The sequence below is a fragment of the Notothenia rossii genome (genome assembly GCF_949606895.1).
Source record: "Notothenia rossii genome assembly, chromosome: 11".
NCBI lineage: Eukaryota > Metazoa > Chordata > Actinopteri > Perciformes > Nototheniidae > Notothenia > Notothenia rossii.
Genome location: NC_136910.1, coordinates 54,727,743 through 54,749,209, shown reverse-complemented (window position 1 = coordinate 54,749,209; position 21,467 = coordinate 54,727,743). Strand labels below are relative to the sequence as shown.

Sequence of the window (21,467 nt, the reverse complement as noted above, 5' to 3'; positions counted from 1 at the left end):
AACAAAAAAATCTCTGTTGCAAACCCACGTTTATGATACTTCCACGTTTTGTTCAGCTGGAAAATCTCCACATATTAACACCACCATTAACAGTTGTTGATGCTTACATGTCTCTGGAAGTAAAAAGCAACGTTAGGATACAAACGAACAACATCACGGTCACAACCCCTAAGCTAAAGGCGGCTAATATTCAGCGTCATATCATTAAATAGTAGTAGCTGCTTATTTGACTCACAGAAGCCTCAGACCTTCACCAGTGGGGCATTAACTGACTTGTTTTATGTCGCAAAACGTGAACATTTCTCAAAGTTATTTCAGGTATCTAAATAAAATGACAATCCAAAAAACAATGACTTCCAGACGATGGAAACAGAAGTGCTCGTGTTGGGGTTTAAGGACTCATTCTTGCACCATTCTTTGTAACGCTTATATTTCTAGTCCTTGATCAAAATAAAATGTTTGATTAATGCACCCTCAAAACTTTTGTATGTATAAACGTTTGTATAGTTGTTCCTATGTGGTGGACTTCAGGTGTTAATGCCGTTTAGTGTTGAAAGTTCACACAGGTGGAATCGATTTGTTTCTGTTGCTTATATTCATATATAATAGCTCCAGATTTTCTTTGAAATACCTATTTTGTTTTGCAACATCCTTTCTGAAATTGAATTTGTGAACTCCTTACTTGAGCTAAAAAGATCTGGAGGTGCATCAGTTCAGATGGCAGTATATCGGGCCTTAATTGCAGCAAACTAAAGTTTAGTTAATTGGAGTGTGTGTGTGTGTGTGTGTGTGTGTGTGTGTGTGTGTGTGTGTGTGTGTGTGTGTGTGTGTGTGTGTGTGTGTGTGTGTGTGTGTGTGTGTGTGTGTGTGTGTGTGTGTGTGTGTGTGTGTGTGTGTGTGTGTGTGTGTGTGTGTGTGTGTGTGTGTGTGTGTGTGTGTGTGTGTGTGTGTGTGTGTGTGTGTGTGTGTGTGTGTGTGTGTGTGTGTGTGTGTGTGTGTGTGTGTCCTTCAGGTGACGGCCAGCGTCTACATCCCCTCTCAGGGCCGCCTGGTCTGCGGCAGAGAAGACGGCAGCATCATCCTGGTTCCTGCCACTCAAACCGCCATCGTCCAGCTGCTGCAGGGCGAGCACATGCTGCGGAGAGGTGAGGGGGGGGAGGGACATATAGAGCAGCTTGAAAAAACTTTAGCTTGTGATGAGAATAACTTTTATTGATTTGAAATGAACTATACCCGTTCAGAAGGTTGAGTGATGGTTAGAAAATCTGAAAGTCGGTGGGTTGATCACCAGCTCCTGCAGTCAACATGTGTCCTTTGGCAATATACTTAACTCCAATTGCCAAAGTGTGTGTGTGTGTGTGTGTCCTTGTATGGCAGCTTCTGAATGTGTGAATGGGTGAGTATTGATTTGTGAAAGTAAAAGCGTTGTGAGTTGTCATAAAGACTTATATAAATGCAGTCTCATTACTGTTTAACATGACTTGTTTATTCCTTTAACATGTCTTAATTTCATCACACTAGTAAAGTCTATCAAACTTGACCTTATTCAGAAAAAATGATTCCACATAATAATGATACATTTATTTCGTAAGCGCTTGTACAGGTGCTCAAAGTCTCTTTACAGAGGTAGTAAAAAAAGGACAAGAAATCAATATAGTAAAAGTCACGTTAAAATCGAGCAATAAGTTTGAAGAGTTTTTGTACGTTTTTTGAAGTTGGTGAGGTCAGTGCGGTCTCTGACCTCACCATGTATTAAAATAGATTATAAAGTGAATTAGTCCCATCCTCAGTAAATTACGTCTTTGTCCATTTCTGAGTGTTGTGTCTGTCCCTGTGTCCCGCAGGCTGGCCGCCCCACCGCACCCTGCGAGGACACCGGAACAAGGTGACGTGCGTCCTGTACCCGCACCAGATCTCCCCTCGCTACGACCAGCGCTCCCTGGTGTCCGGAGGAGTGGACTTCTCCGTCATCGTCTGGGACATCTTCACCGGAGAGATGAAGCACATCTTCTGCGTCCACGGAGGGGAGATCACGCAGCTCATCGTCCCGCCGGAGAACTGCAGCGTAAGACCTCTTGACATGTCTCTGGGATTGATCTCTTTTCTCTGTCTGGAGTTTCACTTTTGTTTATTTTCTTTCTGTAGTGTGTCGTGTTGCCTAAATGACTGTGTCTAAATGTTTAAGGGTCTGATGTCATTGTCGGAGAGAATTCTAACGACATTGGTTTGTTGTGTTCAAATGTTAGGGGCATGCACGCACGCACGCACGCACGCACGCACGCACACACACACACACACACACACACACACACACACACACACACATTAAACCAAACGACATTAGGATCATATATGTCTGACAGCAAGATCAAATGGTTGTAATTGTTGTTATGATGGAAATAAGATGTGCGATGCTGTTGTGTTATCGGAGCCGGACCAATATTACCTCATTCACACCAACGGTGTTTCAGGGCCGGTTCGTTGCTGGAGCTTGAAAAGCACCAGGTTTTCCTGTTCACACTAGCTCTGGAGCCCGGTTAATTTCGAGCACCAAAAAATTGTCCGGCCAGAGCAAAAGCACCGCATACGTCACGCTTACGTCGAGGCAGGGGCAGGGGCGGGGGGCGGGATCAACTCCTGAACAACAACAACAAGCCGGCGTTTTATCCAGTTTGTACACAACGATGGAGAAACTTAACAAGCAGCAGTGGTCCACTGAAGAGACCAGCTACCTACTGGGAATCTGGTCTTCTGAAGAGGTACAGAGGAAGCTGGAGCACAATCGGCCATTGTTGTTGTTGTGAGCTGTGAGGGGTTTCCGCGCGGTTTGGCTTTATGAAGCAGGCACGCAAACGGTTACGTCATGACGCAAACGATGACGCAATGACGCAGCACCAGTCGGACTCTGGGCGGTGTGAAAAGAGCCGGAGCTAAACCGAAGAACCGGTTCTGAACCTGAAAAGCTCTAGCACGGAGCTTGAACCGGAGTTGCGTTGGTGTGAATGAGGTATCTGATATCTCACTCACTTTAATTAGGACATTACATGTTTTCTGTCTGCACATTTGGAAAATCCTTAAAACCTTAAATTGAGTTTTTAAGTTCTTCAAAAATGTTACAGAACTAATCTGGCACTTTCTTTGACAAGTTTTTCCAAAGGCATACTTTCCTGATCAAGCTGGTTTAATGAGCACATGAATGAAGTCTCAGCTGATATTGATATTGAGTAATGAGAATAGATATTGTGTGACATTTTGAATATGTCTTCCCCCTGCTTCCAGTCTTTTTGCGAAGCTTGGAGAGAAACAGATCCATCTTTTTTATGATCGGTCACATTTTCCTAATTCTGATTCTCCATGTTGTCATTTTATTATATTTTATTCTAAACATGTATACCCATGACAACCATTGCATGCCTATCAGTCCTGGGAGAGGAATACCGTCTTTGTTGCTCCGCCCAATCATTCTGGGGTCTCTATGGGAGTTTCTCTGTAAGATCCTTTAACCCCTGTGTGTGTCCTCTGCAGACTCGGGTGCAGCACTGCGTCTGCTCGGTGGCCAGCGACCACTCAGTGGGTCTGCTCAGTCTGAGGGAGAGGAAGTGCATCATGCTGGCGTCCAGACACCTCTTCCCCATCCAGGTCATCAAGTGGCGTCCGGCAGATGACTACCTGGTGGTGGGCTGCTCCGACGGCTCCGTCTACGTCTGGCAGATGGACACAGGTGAGATCAGGATGAACACTTCTCCTGTTTGGAGATGGGTTGCTGCTTTTAAATTGGATCTTAGAACAGTACACTGAAGTACACTAATAACCTAATATGGCTTTTCATTTGCGTTAACCTTTCTCACTGATATCATTATCCATGTTTGACTGTTTTTTCTGCTTTGCTTTTATTTTACATTTTTAATTTTCTTTTTTAAATTGTTTTATTTTAAAGGTCCCATGTCATGCTCTTCCGGTCCCCCTTGTGTGTTATGAAGGTCTTTATGCATGTACATGGTGTGCAGAGTCAAAAACCCTCAAAGTACACCCTGTAGTGAGTAAAACTCTAACACAGAGAAGACCTCCCCAAAACGCCTCGTTGGAGATACGTCACTGTCCATTGTTTACTTCCTGGGTATTGTGACGTAGGAATGGCCAGTAGCCGCGCCCAGAGCTATGACGCGATAGGGTCATGCGTTACCCGGAACCAAATGGACCAATCCGTGGAGCCGTTACGTCCGTGGAGCTGTTACGTTAAGCCCCCGCTGATTGGTCCAAATTGACCAATCCACGGACTTCCTCACACACACACTCAGTGCAGGCAGCTCTGCTGATCTCTCCTCCCTGGCTGCAGGCTGATAACAGACAGTTGGGATCACGGCGAAATTCTCTCTGCAGACCCATTCTCACAGCGTTTATCAAACTTTTTCTTACTCAATATCAAGCCACACTTATTGTTTCTACTTCGGCTGTGACTTTGTGTGTGCTCAGGGTGAGTTTGGCTGTGTTTCGCTGTCGCTAAACAAGGAAACCACACCTCCACGGAGCTTAGCGCGATTCACAACGTCCCGACCAATCAGAGCACACTGTGCTCACAGGGAGGGTGGGGGCTGGAGCTATTGGAGCTACAACGAGCCGTTAAAGGCAGAGAGTGAAATTCAGTGAATACATGTAGTTTACAGAGATGCTGTTTGAGAAACCAAAGTGAGTTTGGAAAATTGCACAATATAAATCTATTCTAGTCGACCTCAACAATGGAATTATGATCAGTGGAAATGGCCATGACATGGGACCTTTAACCTATTTGAATTTCGTGTCAGCTTTACTTCAAGGGAATTTCATTAGGATCACTGTTGATGTTTTATCTTGTTCTCAATTTATTTTAATATTATTGTTATGTTTTCTTCTTGTTCTGTAAATCACGCTTTTGTGCATGAAAGGTGCTATACAAATACGTTTATTATTAATAGCCTGCCAATCTGGATTCCTCTCCATTAATTGTCCGGATTAGACTGTATTAAAGGGGACCTATCATGCAAAGTGCACTTTTTTATGTCTTTTATACATAAATATGTAGAGATGATCTGATCACGTGATCGGGGATCGGAGCCGATCACGTGATTTTCAAAAGATCGGAATCGGGAGAAAAAAATCGGGGATCGGGATTTAAAAAAAAAAGGTTTATAAATACTTTATTTATTTATTTTGTATTCAATGTTACAAAACACAAATGACCATGTTCAAGTCTTAAAGTCATCCTGAGGCCTTAGTTTTGGTTTCAAATTACAGAACATCATGTATGTGTTGCTTCTTTGGGGCTTGTTTTCATAGACCTGGTTGCTTATTTCTCTCAAATCTGGCAACAGAGTGGGCGCAGTGTCTAATTGTAGCAGTAAGCTAACGAGTACTGAAAGCTTTATTTTGTTTTGATCCAATGCTGCACAACTGAACTGATCCAATGCTGCTGTGAAAAAAAGAAGCTATATCCATGTTGGATAGAATATCCAATTTAAATAAAAAAATAACCTTAAGGGACAACTTGAATGCTTTTTTTCTTTTTTTTCTCTTAATGCATTGCATAAAGATCGGATCGGGAAAAATCGGTATCGGAAAATTGTCAAAATCAAATGATCGGAATCGGATCGGGAGCAAAAAAAGGTGATCGGGACATCCCTATAAATATGTGTCCCCGGTGTGTCAGGGGACTCACAAAGCGTCAGAAAACAAAACCGTCTCTCTTTTCCTCCGTACCCAAATCTCTAAAAACGGGGGGATCAACGGAGCTGATCCAGATTTGCTGCCGATATGACGTAATATCTGAAATGTAGGCTGGCTTTACGCCCACGACCCTATCAGAAACGTTGCTATCAGAAACAATACGTGACGTTTTGGACGTAATATGGTCTGTGTTTACATTAGCAAGCATGGCTAACACTGAGACCTGTAAAGTATGCCTAAAAACAGTATAATAGGTGACCTTTAAGGGTTAGAGACACGTCTGATCACTAGTGTGCGTTCCCAGGCGCGTTGGACCGCTGCGTGATGGGGATCACGGCGATAGAGATCCTGAGCGCCTGCGACGAGCTGGCCCCGGCCACCGTGGACGCTCTGAGCCACTCTGCAGTGAACCTGAAGCAGGCCATGACCCGCCGCAGCCTGGCCGCGCTGAAGAACATGGCCACGCACAAACTGCAGACGCTCGCCACCAACCTGCTGGCTGCAGACAACGCCGACAAGGTACACACACACACACACACACACACACACACACACACACACACACACACACACACACACACACACACACACACACACACACACACACACACACACACACACACACACACACACACAATATCATATTAGGGCATTTATGTGTCCCATATGTTCTATGCCATTATGACATGGGTTGGTGGGGAAATTGGAGGATGAGCCTTTAATTGAGATGTCACACTGAGTTGTTTGATTGCCGTTGAACAATGTTTAGGTTGTTCTATTCTTAGTATCATTGTGGTTTGTTAAGGACCAGCTCTTTCACGAGAAATCGAACTGGGAGAAAATCTGACAAAGACATGAGCACTTACTGAGACTGCAGGCTGAAGAACTGTTCATTGTTTTGTCAAATGTCACTCTACTGACTCCTAATGTTGAGTTTGAATTGATTCAGATTTGACACACACACACACACACACACACACACACACACACACACACACACACACACACACACACACACACACACACACACACACACACACACACACACACACACACACACACACACACACACACACACACACACACACACACACACACACAGTCCTATAGCTCCTGGGCAGTACGTCTAAAGGTCATTGTCCTGCAGGGCCCTCCTGGCAAACACCCCTGGAGTCCAACACACACACACACACACACACACACACACACACACACACACACACACACACACACACACACACACACACACACACACACACACACACATTCTATTTAAACACGCACAAGCACAATCTTTTCCCTATCTTACAATTGTATGAGGATACGTTTGCCAGATGAATCCATATTAGTGGAGTTAGGAGAGGAGAGGGTTACGTTTTTTTTATCAATGAAACTAACTGAAATGTTTTTTTATAAAAAGGTTTTCGTTTTGAATGAGCCATAAATAATTTCATTCATTAATTTAGGCTAATTAATTTTTATTTTTCGGGGACTTAAAAACAAATCATGCATTAGCCGATTTATCATGTTACATATACATAATTATTCAGTTTGTAGTGTCTATATTATACTGTTTTTATTTATACCAGCTGTAGTGTATTCAATATATATACTACTGTTTATACCCATATATACTGTTCATATTGAATATACTCTAACTGGTTTATGTCTATCATGTGTACCTTCTAATGATATACTACAGTATATATAACACTGCTCTTAACTGCTTCTGCACTTCTTGTTAGATGCTTAAGGTATTTTATTGTCCTGTACAGTTGAATATAATCTAATCTAATATCATCTATTCATTTAAAGACATCCTCAAATTTAGATTTGGTTCACAATATGTGGCTGAAATACTTTCTGTTAATCATCATTACTTCAGCTCTAACACATTCAGAGATCAGGAGGTTCTGCAAACCTGTGTATAGGAGAGGCCTGAGGACAAACACAAAGTCACACACTAACTTCCTCACACACACACACCCACACTAATATTAGACCCTCCAGAAAAACGCGGGCAAAAATCCTTGATTATGCAATTAAACATGTGGGGTTTTTATGTTATTTTATGCGGTGAAATTGCGGGAGGTTGCGAAATATGTGGGAAAAAAGAATACAAATTATTTTTAAATATTGGGCTGTCTTATTTATTCTCTCTCACACACAACCTGCCACTAACGTTAAACCCCTTTACTATTCAATTAAACACATTCAATGTTTATTTACTGTAAAAGCAATTGGGCTATTTTAATCTCTCACACACACACACACACACACACACACACACACACACACACACACACACACACACACACACACACACACACACACACACACACTTCTCCGCCTCATTCTGTTTTCATTTACTCGTTCGTTATCTGACCAGCTTCAATCTTGTAGGCTACTCACTTCGTTTCTTGTAGCCCTCGAAAGGGTTTTGGAGGTTGATGCCTCGGTGAACGTGCGTTGTTTGGCTTTCTTGTCCGCAGCAGCAGAAAGCATTTTCGAATGTTTGAATGAATCAAAGTGGGTCGTCACCGTCGACTTTCTCTTATGCTCCAACACACAGTTGCACGGGGTGCAGAATAGTTTTCCCCCACTTTTTGCCCGGTCTTTAGTAGAAATGTTCGTCTGTAAATGAGATGGATAAATATGCGGCCTTTTGAAAATCTGCGCCATTTTGCTGATTATGCGGTAAATTCTGCGATCGCAGAATCTCGTTTTTCTGGAGGGTCTATATTATGTGAGCAACAACAACAAACATCAGCTGTGAGCACACAGAGCGAGGGCTGCAGGAGGCTGGCTGTGATGTTTGGGTAGATAGTCTAGTCTGACATTTCATGGTCATTATGTGTCATTACACACAGCGGGGGGTACACACTATCACACACTGGGGTAAAGTGGGTGGTTTTGACCCATAATTTCAGTAGATATGATGGTGAAATGACACAGGGGTGAGGAAGGCAGGAAGGAGAACAACAGCGAGGTATTTCTGAAAAAAGAGGTTGGAGCTGTTGACCTTTTCCAGAAAGGAGCGGTGATTATGAGCCGTTATGGCAGGAAAAACCTGAGAGACACCGACAATAAATACAGCACACAGAGGGAAGAAGCAACACAAAGGTTATCTGGCAGAAGGGGAAAAGGAGAGGAGACAGAAAGCTGAGCTAAATGGATTCCAAGTCAAACTATAAAAGTCAAACGGTACAAGCAGCTGAACTAAAGGCTGTTCAGACACTAAATAATTCAGAGCGTTTGTTTTCTGTGCCGGGAGGCCCAGGTGGGTGGGGTCTACTCGGTCAGGGCAGATCACATCATCTGAGGCTGACATGTGAACCTCTGATCCTGGCTGGCCTCAACACACACTGCCTGCTCCTCAAAACAAATGCTTTCAAATGTTTGTTTTGTATGTTTTAAAGCAAGATTGGGAAGAAGCTACTGCTCCATGTTGGTAAAACTTTGTGAAAGGGTGGAAAATGGGCCCAGGAAGAATCAGGGATGTATACATTTGAGTTTTTTCTTAAGCCACACTCAGATCTGCTCCGTTTGTGCATTGTCACGTCAAATAAAGGGAGACGGAAAATTCTTTTGAATTTGGCATCAGTGCATTTTACAGCTTTTAAGACCCTAATGATTTTTTATATGGGGCTATTCAAGTGCTCAGCCTTGGTAGTGCATATATCTCTTTAAAAATGTTTACACTGATTTGCAGATGTCTATTTCCCAATGACGGCACTTGACTGACTTCTCTTGAAAGTAAAGCTCAAAAAAAGAATCACTGCAGATTGTTTTTGTCTACCATTTTGACATTTAAGATTGTTCATAACTGCTTGAGACACACACACGCACACACACACACACACATACACACGCACGCACACACACACTGGCTATAGGGCTGACCTTTGGGTTGTCGGCAGCACAGTTTTAATTGGTCTCTGACTTTAGCCAGCTATCTGACCTGTGTGTGTGTGTGTGTGTGTGTGTGTGTGTGTGTGTGTGTGTGTGTGTGTGTGTGTGTGTGTGTGTGTGTGTGTGTGTGTGTGTGTGTGTGTGTGTGTGTGTGTGTGTGTGTGTGTGTGTGTGTGTGTGTGTGTGTGTGTGTGTGTGTGTGTGTGTGTGTGTGTGTGTGTGTGTGTGTGTGTGTGTGTGTGTGTGTGTGTGTGTGTGTGTGTGTGTGTGTGTGTGTGTGTGTGTGTGTGTGTGTGTGTGTGTGTGTGTGTGTGTGTGTGTATTGTGCAACTACAATTTTTTTATGTGTAATGTGGCTGTCTGCCTTTAGATGGCAGTGTTCATCCACCAAAATAACACACGCTCAGGCTGACACACACACACACTGCAACACACGCACTGAATTGAGGGAATGAGGCACCTATATCTTAGCTTTTCAAAATGTAAAAAATCCAAGAAATCTAGCAAAACAAATCACTGAAGCCAGATCACAGCGTTCATGGGTAACATTTAATTTACAAATGACACGTACCATTGTGCAGACAGTGTTATTGGCAGTCTTTGTAGAAGAGATTTGAGCTAGAATCAAAACAGCTGTTCTTATAATAACAACATAATTATGAACAGATAGTTAATGTCCTTGATTGTGATTGACTGAGCTGCTTCTGAACTTTATGTAAACACACAGCTGTGACCGCATCACAAAAGAATCACTGCGCCTCTATGGCACCTGAAAAATAACCCCACAAAGAAACAAAGATCGCCTCCAGCTTTCTATAGATCCATGACAGCTCTGGGATTAATGCTGGAGCAGCAGGGAGCCCACTGTCCTGTCGCTTCGCTGGACCAATAACGTTATCGGTTGCCAACAATCCACTGCACTTTAACTCCATCTAAAGCACACACACTACCAGGGACGTGCACAGACATGTTGGGGGGCAGGAGCTCAAGAGAGAAAAAGGGCACTTCCCATAATAATTTATAAAAAAATGTTTTAAAACAAAAAGTTAAATATAGTTGCACATCTCTGACTTACTGACCAATTAATTTTAATACCCTCGCACTCACGCAATTGTTTAATACTCAGCTAACACAGAGACAATGGTCTTCTTTAGTATTCACTACGCACAAGAGCAGACAACAAACTAATACAATTAATAGTTATTAAATGAGCAGCCAACAATCAAAGTTATGAAGTTACTGTTTAAGGACATTACAGGCTAAAAGATCGTTATCTCTGAATTCTTCTATAGATTTAAAGCTAATCTGCATTTAAACGACTTGACGTAAGTAACTATGTAACTATCTGGGGAAGTTGTGAGGTGCTATGTTTTGGTTTTTTTCCCCTGCAATGCCTTGGTAACTGCATGCAAATTTGGGCATTTTAATTAGGCCTAGTTAACGCCTAATTTGCATATCAATGTGGCGATTGTGATGACGTTATTATATACACATTTTACTGTATTCACCTGTAGTGTCTCCCCTTAAGTATACAGTACATTAGCCTGTGTGCCCATGATAAATTGCTTTAGCTAAACCTTGAGCTAACGTATCCATTAGCTAGTAGCTAGTAGCTAGTAGCTAGTTAACTATATTTGTTTTTGTCTTTTGGCTAATTAGAATTAGGCTTAGTCATTTGTTCATCACCACTCACCTTCAAACAAGCTAAGAAAAGCCGGCATAACATGGGACTGTAAAGGTGGAGGTGCTGCTACCTGTCTGTCTGAAGGGACTGTAAAGTGGGAGGTGCTGCTACCTGTCTGTCTGAAGGGACTGTAAGGTGTGAGGTGCTGCTACCTGTCTGTCTGAAGTGACTGTAAGGTGGGAGGTGCTGCTACCTGTCTGTCTGAAGGGACTGTAAAGTGGGAGGTGCTACCACCTGTCTGTCTGAAGGGACTGTAAAGTGGGAGGTGCTGCCTGTCTGTCTGAAGGGACTGTAAAGTGGGAGGTGCTGCCTGTCTGTCTGAAGGGACTGGAAAGTGGGAGGTGCTACCTGTCTGTCTGAAGGGGCTGGAAAGTGGGAGGTGCTGCTACCTGTCTGTCTGAAGGGACTGTAAAGTGGAAGGTGCTGCTGCTTGTCTGTCTGAAGGGACTGTAAGGTGGGAGGTGCTGCTACCTGTCTGTCTGAAGGGACTGTAAGGTGGGAGGTGCTACCTGTCTGTCTGAAGGGACTGTAAAGTGGGAGGTGCTACCTGTCTGTCTGAAGGGACTGTAAAGGGGGAGGTGCTGCTACCTGTCTGTCTGAAGGGACTGTAAAGTGGGAGGTGCTGCTACCTGTCTGTCTGAAGGGACTGTAAAGTGGGAGGTGCTACCTGTCTGTCTGAAGGGACTGTAAAGTGGGAGGTGCTGCTACCTGTCTGTCTGAAGGGACTGTAAGGTGGGAGGTGCTACCTGTCTGTCTGAAGGGACTGTAAAGTGGGAGGTGCTGCTACCTGTCTGTCTGAAGGGACTGTAAAGTGGGAGGTGCTACCTGTCTGTCTGAAGGGACTGTAAAGTGGGAGGTGCTGCTACCTGTCTGTCTGAAGGGACTGTAAGGTGGGAGGTGCTACCTGTCTGTCTGAAGGGACTGTAAAGTGGGAGGTGCTGCTACCTGTCTGTCTGAAGGGACTGTAAGGTGGGAGGTGCTACCTGTCTGTCTGAAGTGACTGTAAGGTGGGAGGTGCTGCCTGTCTGTCTGAAGTGACTGTAAGGTGGGAGGTGCTGCTACCTGTCTGTCTGAAGGGACTGTAAAGTGGGAGGTGCTGCCTGTCTGTCTGAAGGGACTGTAAAGTGGGAGGTGCTGCTGCCTGTCTGTCTGAAGGGACTGTAAAGTGGGAGGTGCTGCCTGTCTGTCTGAAGGGACTATAAAGTGGGAGGTGCTGCTGCCTGTCTGTCTGAAGGGACTGTAAAGTGGGAGGTGCTGCTACCTGTCTGTCTGAAGGGACAGTAAAGGGGGAGGTGCTGCCTGTCTGTCTGAAGGGACTGTAAAGTGGGAAGTGCTGCTACCTGTCTGTCTGAAGGGACTGTAAAGTGGGAGGTGCTACCTTTCTGTCTGAAGGGACTGTAAAGTGGGAGGTGCTGCTACCTGTCTGTCTGAAGGGACTGTAAAGTGGGAGGTGCTACCTGTCTGAAGTGACTGTAAAGTGGGAGGTGCTGCTACCTGTCTGTCTGAAGGGACTGTAAAGTGGGAGGTGCTACCTTTCTGTCTGAAGGGACTGTAAAGTGGGAGGTGCTGCTACCTGTCTGTCTGAAGGGACTGTAAAGTGGGAGGTGCTACCTTTCTGTCTGAAGGGACTGTAAAGTGGGAGGTGCTACCTGTCTGTCTGAAGGGACTGTAAAGTGGGAGGTGCTGCTACCTGTCTGTCTGAAGGGACTGTAAAGTGGGAGGTGCTACCTGTCTGTCTGAAGGGACTGTAAAGTGGGAGGTGCTGCTACCTGTCTGTCTGAAGGGACTGTAAAGTGGGAGGTGCTACCTGTCTGTCTGAAGTGACTGTAAAGTGGGAGGTGCTACCTGTCTGTCTGAAGGGACTGTAAAGTGGGAGGTGCTACCTGTCTGTCTGAAGGGACTGTAAAGTGGGAGGTGCTGCTACCTGTCTGTCTGAAGGGACTTTAAAGTGGGAGGTGCTGCTACCTGTCTGTCTGAAGGGACTGCCGATGTCCGCACCGCTGTGCGCGAGACGTGGGAGGGAGGGGGGGGGGGGGGGGGATGATAGAGCGAGCGAGCGAGCATCGAAACTCCACAGTCTAATCTCCCGACCTGATATTTTTATTTTGTATTCAATCAATATATTTTTGGAAAGGGAAACTGTGCGCAAACAGCAGTAGATATATATATATATATATATATTCATATAAGGCCACTTTCTCTGGAGGAAGAAAAAGGGCAGGGGCTCAAGCCCACTTTGATGTCTATGTGTGCACGTGCCTGCACACTACACTCACAATATTAGTGAATTAACAAAGTGCTTTGGCTGGATGGCATTCTTTTATTTGTTTACTATGTTTCACACATTGTTGTCTGTTTTAGAAAATGTTTACTAGTCACTTTCTGTAGTAATAGTGAGCTTAACATGTTTACTTCTCTTTAGGTTTAGTGTTATTGGTTGCATAATAGCTGCTGATGGTAAATACCCACGGTTATATCAGAATACCGTAATTCGTCCCAATTATCATTAATTCTAATAACTTTAACGGTTTTTGATTCAGCCCGCACCTGTTTGGGGAGAAACCTCATTTAAAAAATGAAAAAGATGTACCGTATTTCACCTCTAGTGATGTCTTCAAATAGCAGGAATCCAGTTATTAAATGAAGTCATCCTTTAGTCACAGACGTCTTAAACTAACTTACAGTGGGGCAAGAATATTAACAACTCCACACACTCCTCTAAAATGTCGGAGGCAACCTGCTCTGGTCTAAAATCAGAAACAGACTTTAGAAAAGCAAATAGAAAATTAAATTCCAGTGTTGCCCTTTTTCTCATTATTTCCTCCCTCCATGCTTCCCTTAATCACTTCTTCCTGCCCTTCTTCTTCCTCGCTCCATATTCCCTCCTCTTCCTCGCAGTGATGCCTCTAACTGGATCTCAGTTGTCTAATTGCAGTCATCAGGTCATTAACATGTAAACAGACAGCGCTGCTCTGCATACGGCTCAACGCAGGTGTCTCTGCTAATACTATTAAAATCGAGCGATGTGGGAGTATTGGTGGCAATTACAGCTAATGGTGTGTGTGTGTGTGTGTGTGTGTGTGTGTGTGTGTGTGTGTGTGTGTGTGTGTGTGTGTGTGTGTGTGTGTGTGTGTGTGTGTGTGTGTGTGTGTGTGTGTGTGTGTGTGTGTGTGTGTGTGTGTGTGTGTGTGTGTGTGTGTGTGTGTGTGTGTGTGTGTGTGTGTGTGTGTGTGTGTGTGTGTGTGTGTGTGTGTGTGTGTGTGAATGACAGTTTGTATTAAAAGGACTGACTCATTTATTAGATCATTATTCTCTGAAGTGGTATAATTGGTTTTGCTAAATGTGGTAATGAAAGCTTCACTGATGAGTATATTCATATTAAAAATGGATAAAAGGTTTCATGTGAAAGGTTTTATCGATGGTGGTTTTTCTTTTTGCCAAGAGTTCTGGTGTAATATCCCATTTACTACAGATTTTTTGTGAATTATCCCCACTGTTGCCATCAGGAACATTTCAAAGCTGTTAAAATATAGCTCTAAGCGCCTGTTATCTTAATATTTTCCTTTTTTCCCATATGATACGATAATTAAACTTAAAGGGGCCCTATTCTGCTCATTTTCAGGTTCATATGAGCATTAAAGGTGGGGTAGGTAAGTTTGAGAAACCGGCTCGAGATACACTTTTTGTTATATTCCATGGAATGCTCTTAACATCCCGATAGCAATGAATATCTGAAGTGCTTTGACAAAAAATCTTTTAATAAATATCACCTGTGGAAGCCGTAGCGCTGTAAAAAGCACGACCAATCATCTGAGCCGGTCCGGCTAAAGTAACTGGATGGCCTACCTGCCTGTCAACCTTCCATCTGTGCACAAACTTATCTTGTGCCCTCATTGGTCAGGTGCGCGTTCATGTGTGTTGGAGGAGGGGCTCTGTAAGGAAGTAGCAGATTTCTTCCGGCTGTGTATTTTCAAATTCTAGCGCACTCAAACTGTTTTTTCCAAAATGACCTACCCCACCTTTAAGTGTCTCTAGTGGGACATGTCTCCATGCTTTAATGTTCAAAAAGCTCTTTATTGTCCTCATACTGCCTGTGCTGCAGCACCTCTTTTCACCCTCTGTCTGAAACCAGAGCCCAGTCTGCTCTGATTGGTTAGCTGGCCGACTCTGTTGTGATTGGTCAACCGCTTAAATATGTCCCGTCCCTTAGCCTATCACGTACAATGTGTTGGAGCGCTAGCCAATAGACGCGCGAGTGTTACATAGTGATGCCATTATGTGGCCATTTGCAACATAAGGACAGATATTAAGACACGATACCAGGAAACAGACAAAGGCACAATGTGGGGGTTTCTGTGTTCAATTGATCCTTAATTATAGTTTTCTTCCTGTCTCTTTCCCTCCAGGGCAACCTGCCGAAATACTCCCACAATGCCCTGGTGGTGCAGGCGATGAAGACCAACCTGACGGACCCCGACATGCACGTGCTGTTCTTCGACGTGGAGGCGGTGATCATCCAGCTGCTGACGGAGGAGGCGCAGAGACCCAGCCCCACCCTGGTGTCTCCAGAGACGCTGCAGAAGAGCCAGGCCGGGGCCGACAAGGGGGGGTCCTTCCTGGCCAACAAGATCTTCAAACAGGTCAGTCAACGCAGAACGGGAAAAAGCAGAAAATCTGTTCTTAACATTAAAATGAGTTTTGTTTCTTTCTTTTCTCATTTTTTGTGTGTTTTTCGTTCTTTCTCTTTGTATAAATAGTCTTTGAATCTGTAGTCTCATTGGTTATATACTTATACTTTGCTTTCCTTTGCTAAATGATAGCATATTGCACTTCTTTAAGTTGTAACGTAAAACCTTGGTTATGCACTTTAGAATAAATATATAGTAGTACAAAAAATCTGCATGTTTTAAAACGGAAACTAAAGGGTTTAAAGCTTAATTGTTTCAAAATATAATGTGATAGCATTTGTCGCAACTTCAAGCCACTTTTAATACTATTCCAATTTTCAGTACTGTAAAAAGTTCAACTTGTGTGAACCCATCTTAGTTTTGAACTGGAAATGAAAGGTTTTAAAGCTTAATATTATGTCTCTCTGTTGAAATAAACCTGTCTCATGTTCATATCAGGTGAAGGAGACGATGAAGGAGACCATCAAGGAGCACCTGCTGGACGAAGACGAGGAGGAAGAGGAGGAGATGAGGAGGCGGGAGGAGAAGTCCAAGTCTCTCAGCCTGCTGGAGTACAACCTGACGATGGACACGGCCAAACTGTTCATGTCCTGCCTGCACGCCTGGGGTCTGAACGAGAAGCTGGACGGCATCTGCCTGGAGCGGCTGGGCATGCTCAGACCGCACTGCCCCATCTCCTTCGGCCTGATCTCCAGAGGAGGTCACATGTCCCTCATGCTGCCCACCTTCAAGGTACTGAGGGGTCTCACCTGGGTGCTGTGTGTGTCACTCTCTAATCAGACGGAAGCTGACCTCTGACAGAAAATGGAAAAACCATCCTGTATGAACCTCATCACTATGACAAGATACCGAAGTAGAAATATATATGTTGGAACATTTTTAAATAACTAGCAAGTTATATAAAACAAACATATTAAATGTAGCGTATAACAATATCAATAACATTACATTTCATTTGATCCAAAGCGACTTACAATAAGTGCATTCGACCAAGAAGATACAAACTAAATAACAATTCAGATTGTGTTATATATATATATATCTTCCCATTATCGTCAGAAACTGATTTATTTATCCCGGGGAAAAGGCCCCATGTCATGGCCATTTCTACTGATCATAATTCCATTGTTGAGGTCTATTAAAATACGAAACTCACTGGTTTTCTCATCCAGCATCTCTGTATAGTATGTGTATTCACTCTCTGTCCTAAACGGCTTGTTGGAGCTCCTGCCCCCCCCTCCCTGTGAGCCAAGTGGCCGTCAGCGAGACAGAGAGATACAGCGAAACCCAGCCCGAAACACACACACACACCCGCAGCCTGGCTGGGAGTTTGTGTGTGTGCTCAGACTGAGTTCTGCGGTGTCTCGCTGTCTCGCTGACCCCACACCAGTGAGCCAGCTCACAGTGTCCCGCTCCTCACAGCAGCGGGCCTCGCAACGTCCCGCCGAGTGTGTGTGTGTGAGGAAGTCCGCGGATTGGTCCAAACGTAACGGCTCAGAATGGACCAATCTGCGGAGCTGTTACGTTACTTTACGTTGCTATACCCAGGAAGTAAACAATGGAAAAAGAGAAATGTCCATCGAGGCGTTCTGGGGCAGCACAGACAGGTCTTCTCTGTGTTAGAGTTTTACTCACTACAGGGTGTACTTTGAGGGTTTTTGACTCTGCAGACCGTTTACATGCAGAAAAAGCTACATAACACACAAGGGGACGGGGAATAACCAGAAAAACATGACATGGGCCCTTTTTAAAAATACCTTACTTATTATCCCTAAGCAAAGATAAGGAAACTTTGCACTCTTTGTCGTATCAGTTCTGTGCAATGAGAAGAAAGTAGAATCCAGTCTCAACCTAAGTGATAAAGTCTTCTGCAACATTATGGAGCAGAACGTTTTCACCAGTCAATAAAGGCAATACAGATCATGTTTCAAATGAAGTATAAAAATGTTTTCTCTCTTCTAATATTGTTGAGATGAGAGCAGAAGGCAAACACAGTCCAGACAGACTCTGAGCAACACACACAAGTCTCAAACACACACTCCTGTTGACCCTTCGTAGCACTTCCCTGGTTCATCCGTCTGCCTCTGTTTCCCAGGAGTCTCTGCTGCGACAGTTGTCCCTGGCGACGGGTCTGAAGCTGACTCTGACGGACATCGTGGGGAAGGGGACGTACGGCGTGTCGAGAGCCGTCACCACGCAGCACCTGCTGTCCGTCATCTCTCTGGCCAACACTCTGATGGGCATGACCAACGCCACCTTTGTGGGAGAACACATGAAGAAAGCCCCCGTCAGGTAACTATTTCCGTTGACTCCGTTAAAAGCAAACTCAAAACCCATCTCTTCGCATCTGTCTTCCTTGTCAACTCATTTCCATCACCTAGTTTCGGCTCATCATTACCATCACTTCAGTCAGTCACATACTTTTATCCCATGGCAATACTAATGTCGAGGTATAAGGTTGTATAATGTTTTTTTTAACATTGTTATGTTGTCTTTGCTTTTGTTTGCTTTGTACAGCCCTTTGAGGCATTTAATGTGTGTGTGTGTGTGTGTGTGTGTGTGTGTGTGTGTGTGTGTGTGTGTGTGTGTGTGTGTGTGTGTGTGTGTGTGTGTGTGTGTGTGTGTGTGTGTGTGTGTGTGTGTGTGTGTGTGTGTGTGTGTGTGTGTGTGTGTGTGTGTGTGTGTGTGTGTGTGTGTGTGTGTGTGTGTGTCTGATTGTTTAGTCTGTCTGAGCTCTCATTGTGCTGTGAAAGATTTAACATGGAGGTCCTGCTGCTGTAACACCGACACAACATTTCATTATTTCGTCAATCCTTCACAGCATACCTGCAGGGAGGGCGAGCGAGAGAGAGAGAGAGAGAGAGAGAAACACAGAGAGAGATGTGTAAAGAAACACCGGGTGGACTGGTTGTTTTGTTCAGCTTATTCTACTTGTTATTTTGTTATCTTTGTGTTTAATCATCTTCACTTAATATATCCTGTTTTCTATATCCTCTTATACCTTTAATTTACTTAATGAGAGGAAAATAAATGATGTCTCTCAGTGGAGTGTTTTCCTATGTTAGTGAGTAGCTAGCCTGACATAGCACAGCCAAGTTGCTAATTGCAATTAATACAATTAGGAACCAATCCGTTATATTTCTTTTTTCAAAGGACTAAGACCATAAGGCCTCTTGAAGCAATTGGACATATCTAAAAACAAATAGAGTGGTACAAGAATGAGTTAGCATTATGCCAAGTCAACGTTTTTGAGCGTGCTTTTGGTTTGACGCCTGCAATTATTCTAAAATCCAATCGAAAAATCTCATTGCTCTTCGTTGTGCGAGCTCTGGATTCAGGGTCTGCCTACAAAAGTACTTTAAAGTTATATTAATCACCCGACATTGAAGACTTTTGTTAATTATGCCTAGATAGGGTGTCCGCGGGGTCTTAAAAGTTGATAAATCAATTTAGCGAAAATGAAGGCTATTAAAAAGTATTAACGCCATTTTCATTGCGTAGGTGTGTAGTGTGATTCTGTGTAGTTTATTTATGGCGTCCCGTTGGATTTGACGTCATCTGAACAGGACATCGCGCGCTCACTGCTTGATAGCACGCGGAGGTCCGTTTACGCCGGTTGCTAAGCAACATCGTTATGGGGAAATGCAAGTTTGTGTCCAAATGGTTGGAAGATAAGGAGGAAGGACAATCAACACTGTATATAGTCAATGTAAGGTAAAGTGTGTCGCCAAGGTAACCGGTTAGAACTCAAAGTGGCGATGAGGTCTTAGAATGTATGGAAAGGGTCTTAAAAAAGGTCTTAAAAGGTATTACATTCGACTTCAGGATTCCTGCATATACCCTGCTAGACCTAAAAGAGGGCTGCATTTTCCCCTAAATGTAAAGTATCTTAACGCCCATCGGATTCCGTGAAAATACGAAATGCCACAAATTCGCTTTACACCTCATTCACATCAACCCATTGAATTTGTTTATCATTTAGCCACGCAATGATTGAAGGCTTGTTACCTGATGAACCTCTTGCTTCTCAAGACAATAAGAATCGCGCCACCTTGAAGTTTCCTATTTTAAAAAGTGACACTCAACACCAACTTTGTTGAGATCTTTCATCATATTTGACTGTCTCGTTAATAAGTCAGAAATGATGAAAAGCAGACTGAGCTGATATCCAAGAAAGAAATGGGACCAGAAACAAAGAGGCCAGGAAAACTTTAAAAGCTGTTCCTTACTTCCTCAGAAGAACTTCTCCTCTTTCCAAATCAGCGCAGGTGATGGAGCAGCTACAGATGGAGAAAGACTTCCTAATAAAACTCAAACCGGTCTTCTCTATAGCCGTCCAAACCCTAGCTCTCAATATTTGAACGTGTTTGGGGTTTTGGCTTTTTCATGTTCCCCATCTCACATTTATGACGGCAGGAAAGTTTCTTCCCCTGCATGCTGGAGTTTGAAAAGAAACGCTCCTGAACTCTTAGTGTTTTAGTATTTCATCACAACACGACAGCACTCCCTCCTCCAGCTCTGACTGAGGCTTGAGTTGTTCGTGAAGCCCCTGAAGTCCTGCTGTTGATGAAACTAAAAAGTCAGAAGTCCAACTCAAAGTAGAAAAACTCAGCTGCCTGTCGACATCTATTGAAGCTACTTCTTCAACAAGTCATACAAAGCTCTTTTTTCCTAAGGATATTATTAAAAGTATTTCCGCTCAATGTCCAATCACACCTGAGGCACATTTCAACGCTTAGTACTGATTTTTAAAGAGGGTTTTGATGGGAATTTAATCAACTAAGGTTTATTTATTTTATACTAAAATGAGATTAATTATTTGATAACAGCCCCCCCAAAAACATTCCAGCTTGTACACCTTTATGAGATGCACATACTAAGGGTTTTATGCATGTAAATGTTCTGCAAAGGCTAAAATCCCTGTGTCCCCCCCCTCCATTGGACTCCTTTGTTTACCTCTGTAACATAGTGACATCACTATGTTACATGTGTGCGTCTATTGGCCAGCGCTCCAACATATTGTCCGTGGTTAGCTAAGGGGCGGGACATCTCTAAGCGGTTGACCAATCACAACAGAGCCGGCCAGCTAACCAATCAGAGTAGACTGGGCTCTGGTTTCGGACAGAGGGTGAAAAGAGGTGCTGCAGCACAGGCAGTATGAGAAGGCAGGCACTACATCTGAAAATGAAGTTAGAAATAAAAAAGAAATCACAAACTCTGATCTGAAGTACAAGTGACACAAACACATGGGGTCAGTGAGAAAACAATAGGAAGTGGTTACTTTAAAAGATATCCCCACATTATACTTTTGGCGTTTTTAACTGCTAATTGTAAAGCTACCTGGCAGTTTTTGTTGCCTGGCAACCCTTAATGATCACTCCATCGATTGTTGTATTGGAAGTGTTTGTGTGTCTCTGGAAGTTAGACGCCTCCAGTCTGTTCACAGTCAGTCCTCCACCCAAAATCCAATAGGCTGGAGCCTG

At 43.7% G+C, this 21,467-nt stretch overlaps 1 protein-coding gene across 1 annotated transcript in view; it reads left to right on the top strand.

Moving 5' to 3' along the window:
- wdr7 (WD repeat domain 7) overlaps window positions 1-21,467 on the top strand; it is a gene marked incomplete at both ends in the record, with an annotated part of 127,345 nt that overhangs the window by 14,612 nt on the left and 91,266 nt on the right. Inside the window, 7 exon segments of the mRNA XM_079659974.1 lie at window positions 1,013-1,145; window positions 1,845-2,065; window positions 3,526-3,721; window positions 6,005-6,219; window positions 15,703-15,936; window positions 16,423-16,716; window positions 18,080-18,276. Coding sequence (XP_079516100.1) covers window positions 1,013-1,145; window positions 1,845-2,065; window positions 3,526-3,721; window positions 6,005-6,219; window positions 15,703-15,936; window positions 16,423-16,716; window positions 18,080-18,276 — 1,490 coding nt within the window.